Genomic DNA, 14,443 nt, shown 5'->3' on the forward strand with positions numbered 1-14,443 from the left:
ACCACTGGCAAAAAAGTGTTGTGGAAAGTGATCCCATGCCACAACTTGAGTTACCTAGATTCAGGAAAACAATTTCCTAGCAATTTCTGTAACCCTCGCTGTTGCTGATCAATCATTCGTCTCCATCAACGACACTATCATCACAAGAGTCCCATCCATGATCCATGGTCTCGTCGATCGTTTGATTGACAAATCAGAAGGGGCCTGACATCCAGGGTTTGTCAATCTCTCGTGATTTTGTGGCACCGGACTGGAACTCCACTTTTAGTCCTGGTCGTGTTACGAACCAGAACTAAAGGGGCTCCATGTGGCCGACGTGGGGCGCCCAGGCAGGAGCACCTTTAGTCCCGAGATTAAAAGACAGCCACGCGTCAGCAGCTGCCAGACGCTGGTTTTTTTTTTTGAAAGGAGGGGTTTAGGGGTTTTGGAGGGTTTAGGGGTTCATATTGTGTTAGCTAGCTACTACATATAGAGAGAAGTGACCTCTCTTTCTCCGTGCTTGATCGAGGCTAGCTACTACATATAGAGAGATCTCGACGCTAACTAGTAAGCAATGAAGAAACCATTAATTACACAACATCGTCATGATCAATATATAGAGAGAAGTGACCTCTCTTTCTCCTTGCTTGGTGGTCAAATAACAAGTTTCCGTATATCTATTCGACGCTACTACATATAGTACACGTTGATGCATATATACGATATAACATCTCTTACAATCCCTAACATCATGTACCGACAATCGCATTGCAATTCCCCATGGTATTCTCCGTCTTCAGGTATGACGTGGTCAACAAAGAATCCCGTCAATTCCTCTTGAATTGCTATTATCCGATCATTTGGTAGGAGCTCATTCCACTTCTCCCAGATCTAATTTAAAGAAATGGGTCAATACATATATATGAATGAAAGTCAACACACAATCGATGGTAATAAAATAAAATTGTGAATATTGTTTATGTACTTCAAATTGTTTGTCAGAGAAGCCCCGCTCAGAGGTCGAGTGGCGAATGAAGTCCCAAATATAGTATCCACATAAATTATTCCCGGATGCCTGCCACGAACCGGGACTAGTGCCTGCTGAGGCCCGGCCGACGCCCTGGCCGCTCGAATCAGGACTGATGCACCCATTGGTCCCGGTTTGTAATAGAACCCGGACTAATGCTCTGATCTGGCCAGGACCAAAGCCATGTTTTCTACTAGTGTTCCATCCCTATTTAGGAGGCTATGGCGCACACCATTTTTGAATTGTAGTGCCCCATCTTGGAATTCGCACAGGGGTCTCAAATTTCTGGAAAAACGACCCCAGCCGGACACAAACCTTAACAAAACTTAAAAAACATCTAAAAATGGAGTTTTTTCGTCGACAAGGGCTGGGATCAACCATGCCCCTTAGCCCTAAGGCCACAGGAAACGAGGCAGATCGGCAGCGTTGCCAACGGGAAGCAGAAATCCTAGCCGCATTTTTTCCTTGAAGGAGAGACGAAGGGGGAGTTCTGTTATCTATTCCTTTTTCTACTATTTTATCCTTTTTGTTTTTACTTTTATCCTTTATTTTAAGAAATATCTGGGATTCCAAAATAAAATTCATTATTTCAAATATTATTCACAGTTTCTAAATTTGTTTGCAATTTTCCAAACTATTTCACATTTTTTTAAAAAGGTTTTCGTTTTCTGATTTTGTTCACCTTTTTAAAATTTGTTCAAAATTTAAAAAAGTATTCACATTTTTTAAGAAAATTGTTCACTTTTCAAATTTAGTTCACTTTTTAAAATTTGTTCACATTTCAAAAAATTGCTCCGAATTAGACATTTTTTCGCAATTTAAAAAAATCTTTTTTTTGAATTTTTTGTTCATGTTTTCAATATTGTTGATTTTTATTTTTTCCCAAAATGTTCATTTTTTTAAACATTTTTGTTCATGTTTTTTGTTCATGTGTTTAAATTTTGTTCACTTTTCCAAAACTTGTTCACATTCTAAATTTTTGTTCAAATTTCAAAATTTGTTCACTATTTCAAACATTATATGCATTTTGTTAAAAAAATCACAATTTTTCCAACAAATGGTTGAAAATTTCCAAAAAAAATGAATATGCCGCTATCTTTAGTTCTTAGATTTTCACACTACATTTTGTTCCCGTCTCAAAGAATTTCCACTTTCAAACAGGACCAATTCCTCTGATAGAATCTCGATGGGAATCCCGTGAGCAAGAGCTTTCAATGGTCCTATTGAAAACAAAGCATCTGATATTTGCTCATGTGGGAAGGGAGCATTCGACCTTTCATTCATAGCAGCTGTCACTTGTGGAACAATCGGTTCCAACACTTCATCAGCCAACAAGATGGGGTCCTTGGTATATACTTTCTAGAAATATGATTGGGCCATCCACTCCATCTCAGATGGCTCATTGTTGCAGGAACCATCAACCTTTTGCAACCTCCTTATACCGTTCTTTCGTGCACGCACACATAGCCTATTATGAAAGCATTGTGTGTTACTGTCCCCCTCTTTTAACCACACAATTCTGCTCCGCTGCAGCCACATCATCTTCTCCCTGTATATGAGAGTTCACAAGCCTCTACATCCTCTGTTGAATTAAGCCGATCACTACTGTTTTGCCGGGGAGTGTTAAGCTCCTGCCAAGGGGAAGAATTTTCTCGCTCCACTTGACCAAAGTGTTCCTTGCTCCATTCCCAAAGCTCGGTCATAACTGATTTAAGAGAATCTTCAACGCTTCCTAGGTCACCCGACGGGCGGGATCGGGCCCGGGCGTTGCTTATAACCGCGGGTGCCACGAGTCCCGTTCCCACATGATCTCGTACCCCAGGCGTCCTCGGACTCCTCCACATGTAGTAGTAAGGGGCAATGACCCGATCGCGGTGACATCAGGTGTTGCAACCATGCAAACGAAAAGAGCTCCTTCCATGCCTCGTTGACACAGGCCTGCTCCAACCAGACCTGGACGTTGCTTTGGCCCCGATGGCGATTATCATACGTAAATGACGCTCTCGAGAAGCCTAAGTCAACCTTGAACGCCTCCATCTGACCCCCCCCCCCGGCAAAGATCTTGAAAAATGTTTGTGTTGCCACATGCTACATTATAGTCTCCACATACCAAATCTGAACAACCCTTGAGTCTTGTAAGTGCTCCCACATGAGATATCGATTCTCAACAATTAGTTCTCCGTAAACAAATGTACATCTCCATGATTTACCTGAGCCATGATCTAACACACTAACATCAATAATACCGCTTGCATAAGTCCATAACTGTCACCTGGAGGGAATCATCCCACAACAAAGCTAGCCCCCCTCCATGGTCATCACGGTCCACACCGCAAAACCTTTAAGACCCAATCTCCACTTTAGTCTTTCAACATTAACAGAAGTTTGTCCTGTTGATGACAGTAAGACAAAATTTCGGGAATTGGTTTTACAAGAACCATAACTTCACGAACTGTCTTGAGTTCTAAACTAGTTGACTCACTGCTCCCGACGACGCTCTAGATGGGAGCCCCCCGATTTGCTATATAAGTTTTCTCCATCACCAACCAACTTTACTTTTTTACTGCTCTGACTACTAGTGGATGACGCTGGGTCACCACCTCCATCAACAGTACCATCAGTACAACAGGGCACTGATGGCTTTGACGGGTGGCCAGAAGCCTTCGACCTAGCCGAGTCAGCGTCCATTGCCAACCTTTTACGAGCCAGTTTTTCTCGACCAGTCATGACCACATCCCCGTGTCTTTTTAGGGCTTGTACCCGTGTCCTTAAGATCATCATCCACCTCTTCTTTCTGTGGACGTCTTGGCATATATGCAACAACATTTGTATTGCGGCTACCATCAAAACCAGAATGGTTCCTAGGCAGGCGCGGGAGGGGGGGGAGTAGGGGGTTGGCATATAGCCAATCGCCAAACTTGAGGTCTTTAGGTTGGTGCATACCATCCCCACACTCTTTATATTCATGGCCAACTCGTCCACATAAGTTACCAATTTTTAATACCAAACAACAAAAACCTATCGTTCCTTTCCATGGATTATGCTAATGAACTTTTTTAATGGTCCCCTGACATCATGCCGAACATGCACCTGTATGTAATCACCCCGAGAATTTCCATTGAGCCTTATATACAGTACATTGCCGGCATTCTTAACCTGTTTTTCCACCAACTCTTTCTTGCAGTAGACATCTGTGAGAATTTGTAGCCATATAGGCATGCGAACTATCTCAATCTCTTCAACTTTGTTCAAACCATCATAAGGACTCAGAAGGACTACCCAATACCTGAATATTCATGGTCCTCTTTCCATGATTCGTTCCCAATCGTCGAGGCTTCAAGCTTCCACTACGAATAGGCTAGGACCAACCGGGCGAAAGCACACCTCATGCATTGGATTCCAAGCCAAACGCATCTCCTTGAAGAAGACGGCTTGGCTGAAGCTATTCTTTGTGTGAACCCCAGCTAGGGCCAGCCAACGCACACCGTTGTTCAAGACCAAATCATCAACATCAATTTCGAGACCATCGAAGCCCTCGCCTTCTAGATTAAGATGGTTGAAGAAGTATCCTAGATCACTCGGATCATCGACCCTCGCTCTGCCACTCGTTGCTGACTGCACGTCAGAAGGCACCTCCATCGAACTAGGGTTTGGATGGGGTGGGGCACGGTCACCCGACAGGGGATGGGAGGAGGGAGTCCGCAAGGCGGCCGATCACGGTAGGACTCCCGGAGGTGATCGCAATCAACGCCCAAGAGGAAGAAACCCTAGCTGTGGCTTAGGGGATCAATATGCAAGTCAATAAAATGGGTGAAACTTAACACTGATGCAACATTTTATGTGGAAGATGGTATCAGAGTCACGGGAGCTGTGTCGTTGGATGATAAAGGTATTTTTATAGCTGCATCATGTGAAATTCTTCCTAATGTGATAAGTGCAGTAATTGCGGAGGCGATAACAATTTGAAATGGGCTGATATTGGCCATTCATACGGGGTGTTCAACATTGAAGCATAATCAGACTCTTTCGAAATGATTCGAGCCTTGAAAGGAAGTGATGCATTTTGTGGATCGACTCAACAATTTAGTTTTGCAGATTGTGTGGACCTGATTACGTTAATTGGGAAAGAAGAAAGTGAAAGTAAACAGTCATGCTGTTTGGTGTGATCCAAGGCCGGATGTCTTCCGCTCCAGTCCTCCTTCTCTTTAAGTAGTGTTGTCCCACGACGCGCCCACGTACTTGCGGTTAGGTTGGATGATCCGACGTCGACGGCTGATGACTAGACCCTCTCCCTGATTTAACGCGGCTGTTGCGTCAATTGCCATGGCAACGGGTTTGGCTGACATGGCAACACTTTTGCCTTGCACTTGATGCTTGCCCATTTTGCTGCCATGACAACGCTTTCGAATTTGGCTTCCATAGCAGCGTTTTCGTCTGTTGTCGCCTGTGCCGGAGTTAGGTTGCTAACACAACTACAGTAATGGGGGAAGTGACAACAATGCGAAATGGAAATGGGGCGGCCATTCATATGGGGTGTTCATGATTGAAGCAGAATCAAACTCCTTGGAAAACGATTCGAGCATTAGAAGGAAGTGATACTTGGTGGACTCAACAAGTTATTTTTGCAGATTGAGTGGACCTGATTACGTTAATTGGGAAGACTTTTTAAGTTATTTCTAGTATTGGTAGGCATACTTCTTGTAATTGGGTCCATGAAGCTAAGGTTTTATTTTGAGCAAACTGATTGATGATGTAACCATATTTGATGCAATGATATAAAGCTTGTCACATGGCCTTTTAAATAAAAAACCTCACTAATATATGGGTTTGGATGACAAGTTTCAGATTTTTTGAGTTTTTTTAATGACAATTTTAGTCATAGAAGCGTCAGGACGGTGTTATTTCGTGTCACACACTTATCAGTCGGGAAAAAAGAAAGAAAAAGAAAAGTGGGTGCGGTCAGCACTGAGCTTGTCTCCCTTGTCTGTTTCCCCGAGAGTGCATCGCTCTTGATCTCTCCTACGTGCCCCGCTGCCACCCCAATCACTCGCCGTCCCATCCCCTCCACAGACCCCGCCCCTGCCTGGCCTTCTTCTGTAACTCCTCCGTTTCTGCAACCCAAAAGCACCATCCATCTCCAGCAATGTCCATTCCCGCCCTCCGCTCCTTCCCCGCCGTCTACGGCGTGAAGTCGACCGCCCGCCTGGTCCGACACCATTCCCGGCTCGGCGGCGGCCTCCGGGCCAGCTCCGGCGCCGTGAACGGGGAAGTGGGGCTGAGAAACAGGAGCAGGAAGAAAGAGGACGCGGTGAAGAAGGAGAAGGACAGAGGACTGGAGCCCCTCTACGACGATGGGTTCGGGGGCGTGACCGTCAAGGACTACTTCGCGGCTGCCAGGGCCCTGTGCAAGGACGACGGAGGGCCGCCGCGGTGGTTCAGCCCCGTCGAGTGCGGCCAGCCGGCGGTGGAGGACGCGCCCCTGCTGCTCTTCTTGCCAGGTTGGTCGTCCAATCTTTAGCAATAATAGTATATAACTCTGTGCTTTGTGCGCTCCACCCTTGGCCACTGCATGATGGAGGCAGCTCATCAGCGCGAGATCACCGCCATGTTCGCGGTTACCTGAATGGTTAAAGTGCTCAGTTTGCTTCTGTTCTAAGAGTTTACCTGACTGCAGGAACTGATGGTGTTGGGATGGGGCTCATTCTGCACCACAAGTCTTTGGGCAAGTGAGTATGCTGTTGCTTTCTATGTACTCCTTTAGGGAAATACTATAAGCCTGCTTTCAGCGTTACTACTATTGTAGTAGTCTCCATGAAGTCATTATCTATCAAATTAATCAAGGCCAAAGCAATAGGGACGCAAAGACTCACCAAGCCTAGATATAATAAGAATATTACAAGTCAAATCTATGTTGATGTCAAATGAAATTTACATAAAGTTGACTTTTAGAAGACCTGTATGTGGGCCATGCATATAACATTAATATGTTGTCCAGTACTTAAGTAGGGGTCTTCTTTGGTTGATATTATTTGCAAGATGAGTCCAATAAACCGGAAATGAGGGAATAAGCCTACCCAATGTGACCTATGATTCGTCTACATGTTCCTTCTTATTTAGTCTAAAACTGCACAACGTGACAAAAACTAGACTGCCTCCTTTTGTTTCTCATTTTCTACATTGAAGTCTAATAAAACCTCACGTTTCTCGTTTGCAGGGCCTTTGAAGTTCGTTGTTTGCATATACCAGTAAATGATCGTACACCATTTGAAGGTACGACTTGTCGTCATTATTCACCTAGGCTTCACTATTACACCTTCCGTTCATTATTATAAGATGTTTTTAACTTTTTTTCTGAATTGGATGTACATAGAGGCATGTTAGTGCGTTTGTTCACTCATTTCAGTCCGTATTGGTTCATACTGAAAACATCTTATAACAAAGTCCAGAATGTAGAAATATGCATTGATTCTAGAGATATATATGTATCTCATTAGGACTACAGTTTCATTCAAGTCTAATTTCAGAAATTTGCACAAGGTATAAAGATCAAAACTAGGACAAGTTTAGGACACAAAACTAGTTTCATACCAACTCATAAGTTTTGCAGTTCTTAGAATTTTGTTTCTAGAGATATATATGTATCTCATTAGGACTACAGTTTCATCCAAGTCTAGTTTTGTTTCCCCCTGCTATTTGCGCTTAATAAAATTTTCCTTTATAAGAACGACTTCGTGCAGAGGAACTAGAGGAATACTTTCGTTTTTAAAGTTAGTTTAGACGCCATAACCATTTTGATCTAAAACTGACCAGCGTATCCACCAATGCCAAATACAGAAAACACCCGGTGGTGTGGAGATCCCACCTAAACGAGTCCTGCTCCTGAGTTTGTTGCACTCCCGCGACTCTCAGTATGATCTCATTCCACTCTACTAGATTCACCAAGAGAGCCCCGCGGAAATCAACCCACAAGTATGCCACTCCGAGGACAGAGGCAACGGTGGCATCCTTCTGACCAGCCAGTTTTGGTCTGTACCAAAAAAAAGAAAAGAAAAAAATGCATAATGTCATCGTCGCGCTTCTTTTGCATCTCCCAATGCCTGGTAATTCTTCGGTGTTAATTACACCAACTTCATCTCCTACATGTGCATTAACTTGCTTGGTCTTGTCTCCCGGGCGTCCTCTTTGGTGAGGTCTTCTGTCCGCCGCACCATGTTGCCCCTGTAGAGCCCTCACCGCAGAAGTAGGACTACAAAATAAAATTACTGTTATGAATTATGAAGGGAAATCAGGGATAAGTACCCCGAAAGCTTCTATTGATCTAACAGCAATGAACATAAATGCTTACAGGGCTATTACAAATTGTCGAAAAATCTATCCAATATGAGCATGATTTATCACCAAACAGACCGATATATCTTGTTGGAGATTCCTTTGGTGGATGCCTGGCGCTTGCAGCGGCAGCTCGTAATCCACACATCGATTTGGTCCTCCTACTGGTAAACCCAGGCAAGTGAAAATGTTGTATTTTAGAATGTGATGAGATAGTTCTTTCTTTAGTTATAAAATAACTTGATGGTTTTTCTTCTTTTTTCTGCAGCAACATCATTTGCAAAGACTCCACTGCAGCCAATATTGCCTCTTTTGGAAGCAATGCCAAGCGACCTTCATGTTACAGTTCCGTATCTTCTTAGTTTTGTTATGGGTATACTTCTTAGCTTGTTAATTACCCTGGCCTGTGCTTTCTTCCAGTTGTTCTGTGCATCATTTTTCCAACTGTATAATCTGATATGCTTGTCACAAAAATTTCTTGTTAATTTCATATGAACTAAAGAACTTGGAAGACATGATCTTGATTTTGAGTTATTGCTTGATAATAAAAGCATCCAGGCAGAATTCTACCTCACTGTATGTACTTTTAAAATTTAAATCTTGTTCCAATTATTTTTTATGAGCCAAGGATGTTTATGCGCAGCTGACCCTCTGAAGATGGCTATGGTTAGCATTGAGAACAACCTTTCTCCTCCAGAAACTCTTCAAAAGCTGTCAGAAAGTCTCACTTCTTTGCTGCCTTTGCTTTCAGTATGTTTCCATAGCTCCTCCTCTTTTTAAGTTTTATGTTTATCTATCCCATACATTCATTTTTATGTGACCTCCTATTCAAACATATGGAGTGCAAGAAAAAAATCCATATAGACTACAAAAAAAAAAATGGAGTGCAAGAAACATTTTTTTTTTAAGAAAAGGAGGATGACCCCCGGCCTCTGTATCTGGGAGATGCATACGGCCACTTTATTAATTATTCTCGAGGACCTTACAAAGTATTACAGACAATATTCCTGAAACCACCATCTCGGCAACATATGCCGCTACTCTTATCCATATGATGAAGGGATGCTAGTTGGGCCACTACCCAAACCACTCACCTAAACCTAACATCAAAAGCCGGAAGCCCCAGCCGAGCCACATACCGGGTCTGGGGCACAATCCGGTCAGACACACTCTTGTGTCGTCGCAGCCATCTTCCACAGGTCCGCCTTCAGAATATATTAAGTCTTCTACCTTGTGTAGGCCACTCCGCCATCGACGTCACCATGACGCCAGACAGCTACCTCCTCCTGCGCGAGTCCATCTCCGCGCATCGGGCGGCGAGCCTCCACAGCGCCATGCCGCCGATCTTCGCCGCCATCAATGAGTGAGATGAAGTACCGCTCCACCACGGCATGTACAAGGTGAGGAAGGGCGAGGTCCCCATCGGAGACACGGCCGAAGAGAAGCACCGCAGCCACGAGAACTGCCCGTAGCTGCGACGCGGTAGATCAGACGGGCCGCCACCAGGAACCAGACAAGCTCGCCATGCACACCCAGCATCCCCATGCCCAAGTCGGCGCCTTCAAGAAGGTGACGACGCTGTGGCGCCGCCGCCGCTTAGCCACCGGGGCTAGGGTTTTCACCCGGGCGCAAGGGAAGGGGGGAGGCAGGGGAGGTTTAGCCTCGGCGCCGCCACCAAGGAGGGAATGGCGTCCGGGACGCCATCGACGCCGTGACCGCCACCGGCGGCCAAGGGTTTCCCCCGGCCAAGCACCCTGCCGCCACCTCCGAACCAGCCACAACATCAGCAGGCGCGAGCACGCCGGAGATCCAGGCCGGCTGGAGGTCATGCATCACGAGCGGACCAGATCGCCTCCGATCTGACGAGGGGAGCCCGGGGCCTCCCCGCGCCATGACCAGCGCCCACCGGGACCTCGCTGCCCGCGCAGCCGAGGGGATCCGGCCTACCTCACCGACGAGCACTCCCCGCCGCCGGAGGAGCGCCGTCCGCACCAGCGAGGCCGCCGCCTCAGATCAGCCGGCGCGGATCTGACCAGCACAAGCTCCGCCGCGAAGAACGCCACGCCGCCACCGGCCCGCGCGCTCCACAGTGACGTGCCGCCACCGGCCAGCAGGCCGCGCCGCCCCGCACCGACACCACCAGCGCGCGCCACCCGACGCGCCGGCCGCCGAGCTCCGCCGCCGCGCCCGAAGAAGCAGCCCCCCGCGGCCCCTGTTCCAGGCGAGGGCAAACGAGATCCCGGCGGTGCCCGCCGGCGGCGGCGGGAGGAGAGGAAGGAGGTGGGGGCTGGGTTCGGCGGCGGCTAGGGTTGGGTGCGCGGGTCGCCCGGGGGGGGGGGGGGGCGCGACACGGGGCAAAACCCAATCAACCTGACAAGATTGATGTGTTCTATGCTGCCAATAGTGCAAGAAACATATATGCTTATAAACTTCCTAAATGTTATTTGATCTGCTGTAACTCTATCCGCCAACGTTCATAAAAAAGACTTGATTTGTACATCTTTTAGGAGATCTCTACTTTAAGAAATGATTATTTATTTATTTTTGCAAGTCTAGAAAAGCATATAGAGTACAGACGTACAGTTGCATTTGTCGGAAAGGAGAAGTATCCATTTCTTTTAACCACTATTTTCAGAAGTACTTGTGCTCTTAATCCTCAGAAGAATCGGTTACAACCTTTTATAGAGCTATTTAATCACCTAGATATATTTTCTTATTATTGTTTTAGATTTCATCCCTTTCATTTATCAGCAATTGGCAGATATCATACCAAGGGATGCTCTTCTGTGGAAGCTCAAGCTTCTTAAGTCAGGAGCAGCCTATGCCAACTCTCGTCTTCATGCTGTACAAGCTGAAGTTCTGTTTCTTGCCAGGTACTCATTATAATGGTGCTGCCTAATCCTCATTCTCTAGTCTTGTTTGACTTTCTATGTCTAACTGTTTGATCTGATACTCTCCATATTAATTAATTTATTTAGTGGCAAAGACAATCTTCTGCCGAGTGGAGAAGAGGCAGATCGACTCTTCAAGGGACTGAAAAACTGCAGAGTTCGATACTTCAAGGAAAATGGCCATACACTACTCTTGGTACACTCACAATTCATCAAAGCATTTCGGAGCCAGTCCGGTGTTTTCATTTCAATATTCATGCCAACCACTGTATGTTTTGGAGTACAATTTTGAACTTCATATTTTCATTGCACAGGAGGATGGTGTGAATCTGTTATCTGTTATAAAAGGTGCAAACATGTACCGCCGTGGCAGGCAACGGGACTTTGTGACCGACTACCTTCCCCCTACACTAAGTGAGTTCAAGAAAACATTTGATGAAGACCACAAGTACGTATTCAACTTCTGAGAGTGCTTCCCTACTTGCACAGATCTAGTAAGTGAAAAACTTATAACCTTTTGCAGATTGTTTCACCTTGCACTGAGCCCAGTCATGATGTCTACTCTGACAAATGGAAAAATTGTCCGTGGCCTTGCTGGTGTTCCTGACCAAGGTCCTGTCTTGTTTGTGGGTTATCATGCACTGATGGGGATTGAGTTAAGCCCATTGTATGAAGAGTTTTTGAGGGAGAAGAACACGATTGTTCGTGGCATGGCTCATCCAATGTTGTTTGGATCAAAATATGAGACCTCGCGCCAGGAGTCGTCTCGGCTTGATACAGTCTCTATGTATGGCGGATTACCAGTCACTCCAATCAATATGTACAGGCTGTTTGAGAGAAATCAATATGTTCTCCTCTATCCTGGTGGTGCTCGGGAAGCTCTACATAGGAAGGTGTGCTTGATGTCTCCATATCTCTATTAAGCCTTGACATAACCATTAGGGGCAGGTTCTGAAAAGGCATTATGGGCAGTTTAGGAGAATGATATTTCTTGGTAAAGGACTGGTATTTAAGTCAAATTTGACTAAATTCCTGAAGTTTACCACAGAATACCACTCTTCCAAACATGCTCTTGGAGTTTCGCCACACGGAACTATTTTTGCAAACACCTAATTTAGCACATCAGCTTTTGTTATTAGGAGTGTGCTCACATGTACAAAAATAGTATGATCAAGGCTAGTGTCTAACAAGTATTCCACAAGGACCACGACTTAAAAGTTAAAATACAGACAAAAAAATGGTATCTCAGAGTTATAGTAGATTTTACCTTTTTTTTCTAATGTAATAATTGAGCTGGATTTGGCAGGGTGAAGAATACAAGTTGTTTTGGCCAGATCAGCCAGAATTTGTAAGGATGGCGGCAAGGTTTGGTGTTACAGTCGTTCCATTTGGGTTTGTCGGAGAAGATGATATTTTAGAGGTAGCTTTCCTAATCCTTCTTTTGTTTCTATAGGAGAAATCAACACTGTTAAATCTCTATTTCTAAAAATATCATTGAAAACATATCATTTGAAATCTTGACCAGTTGAACTTTTATTTATTTATTAGATAATAATGGAAGCCTTTTCTCAGTGGAGCCAGTTTTTGGCCAAAAAGACCCAAAGTGGTCAGACCCTTCCCCGGACCCGCGCAGGCGGGAGCTACGTGCACTAGGCTGCCCTTTTAGATAATGGAAGCCTTATTACCCCCGGCCTCTCCATCATAGATACAGAGACAAAAAAAATTGACTTCGCTGAGAAAAGGGGGAGACGAAAATATCAATACAATCAAATGAAAGTAGGTAGTAACATACCGACCAAGGCAAAGACTAAGAAACCTATCAATGGCATGCCATCCAAACCGGGACATAAACCCCTCGGTAATACATTTGAGCCACTTGGCGCCAAGCTCCATAGACTCCTTGTGCTGTGCCTTCTGTAACAACGCTCATGACTACATCCAACTCGTACACGAGAGTAACACCTGCATACATGATTGAACTTTTTGCTGTCACAAACATCGTAATGAAAAGGCAGCGCTCCTGCTGGTTGCTTTAAAAAGCATCATTTATGCATAGCCAAATAGACCAAAATACTGCTATAGCCCCAACCAAGTTGAAGTTTTGTAGTCTTCAGAAGTCAACTTACCGATTACATAAAGATGAAAGCATGTTTTATTCAAGGAAAAATAACATGAAAGCATGGCACAGAAAATGACTTCGAAGATTTACAAGACACAAACTCGAGATCTCCGCAGGACATGTGTGGTGATAAAACATTTGTAACCAAGGTTGAGTAGCAGATTTTGGGGAAAGCTATAGCAAGTGTATTTGTGTTTTCTTTCTGCAGTTGGTTCTGGATTACAATGATCAAAAGAACATTCCGTACCTTCGGGAGTGGATAGAGTCAATCAACAAAGATGGCCAGAGAGTGAGGTCAGATTTAATTTCCAAACAAATGAATCAAGTGTTCTGATCTTACCTTTGTGGAATTGCTACTTGGACTCTTTTTCATTCTGCTGTGAATATTTGTCATTTCAGAGATAGCGTCAAAGGAGAGGAAGGGAATCAGGACATGCACATACCTGCTATTGTTCCCAAAGTACCCGGACGATTCTACTACCTTTTTGGCAAACCAATCAAAATGGAAGGGATGAACAATGTTCTGACGGATAGGGAGAGCGCAAATGAAGTGTATTTACATATCAAATCAGAAGTCGAGGACGCAATGGCATACTTGCAGAGGAAGAGGGAGGAAGACCCTTACAGGAGTATAGCTCAGCGTGCTGTGTACCAGGCAACTCAGGGTGTTTCTGCTCGAGTCCCAACTTTTGAACCATGAAGACTAGGTGCAAATATATTCCTGTGATAGTGTGACTGCACATTGGCAGATAGTAGGTATCCATTATAGCAGAGTATAACACAGTACATAATGTGTAGCTAACAGATGTATCTGAATATTTGCATTATGTTCTGAATGTACATGTTACTTACTCGTTAATAGTGATTAATTAACACCAAAATGTTACTGATTATTTGATACTTGTTCACAATAAAGGGTCTCTTTTATCTCTCTACTATGTAGTCAATGTGAAAGCACACCACCTAAAGTGACAGGTGCATCAGATGTGTTCACCTTTGTGACAACTTCTTTTAGGAGAAGATGTTATACTGGCTACCAACGATTTTATTTATTAAAAAAAAGCACTAGGCAGAGGCAAAATAGGAATTTAGACCTAG

The 14,443-nt window shown here is 44.6% G+C and overlaps 1 protein-coding gene across 1 annotated transcript; it reads left to right on the plus strand.

The window, feature by feature from the left end:
- Positions 1 to 6,038: 6,038 nt before the first annotated feature.
- Positions 6,039 to 14,226, plus strand: LOC109772402 (phytyl ester synthase 1, chloroplastic). The gene is made up of 13 exons (XM_020331088.4): positions 6,039 to 6,504; positions 6,681 to 6,732; positions 7,221 to 7,276; positions 8,354 to 8,512; positions 8,604 to 8,708; positions 8,979 to 9,085; positions 11,087 to 11,208; positions 11,314 to 11,422; positions 11,541 to 11,674; positions 11,750 to 12,119; positions 12,533 to 12,646; positions 13,554 to 13,639; positions 13,745 to 14,226. The coding sequence occupies exons 1-13, from the start codon at positions 6,150 to 6,152 to the stop codon at positions 14,043 to 14,045; spliced, it is 2,070 nt and encodes a 689-aa protein (XP_020186677.1). The 5' UTR covers positions 6,039 to 6,149; the 3' UTR covers positions 14,046 to 14,226.
- Positions 14,227 to 14,443: the final 217 nt, after the last annotated feature.

This window comes from Aegilops tauschii, chromosome 1 (assembly GCF_002575655.3).
Source record: "Aegilops tauschii subsp. strangulata cultivar AL8/78 chromosome 1, Aet v6.0, whole genome shotgun sequence".
Taxonomy (NCBI): Eukaryota; Viridiplantae; Streptophyta; class Magnoliopsida; order Poales; family Poaceae; genus Aegilops; species Aegilops tauschii.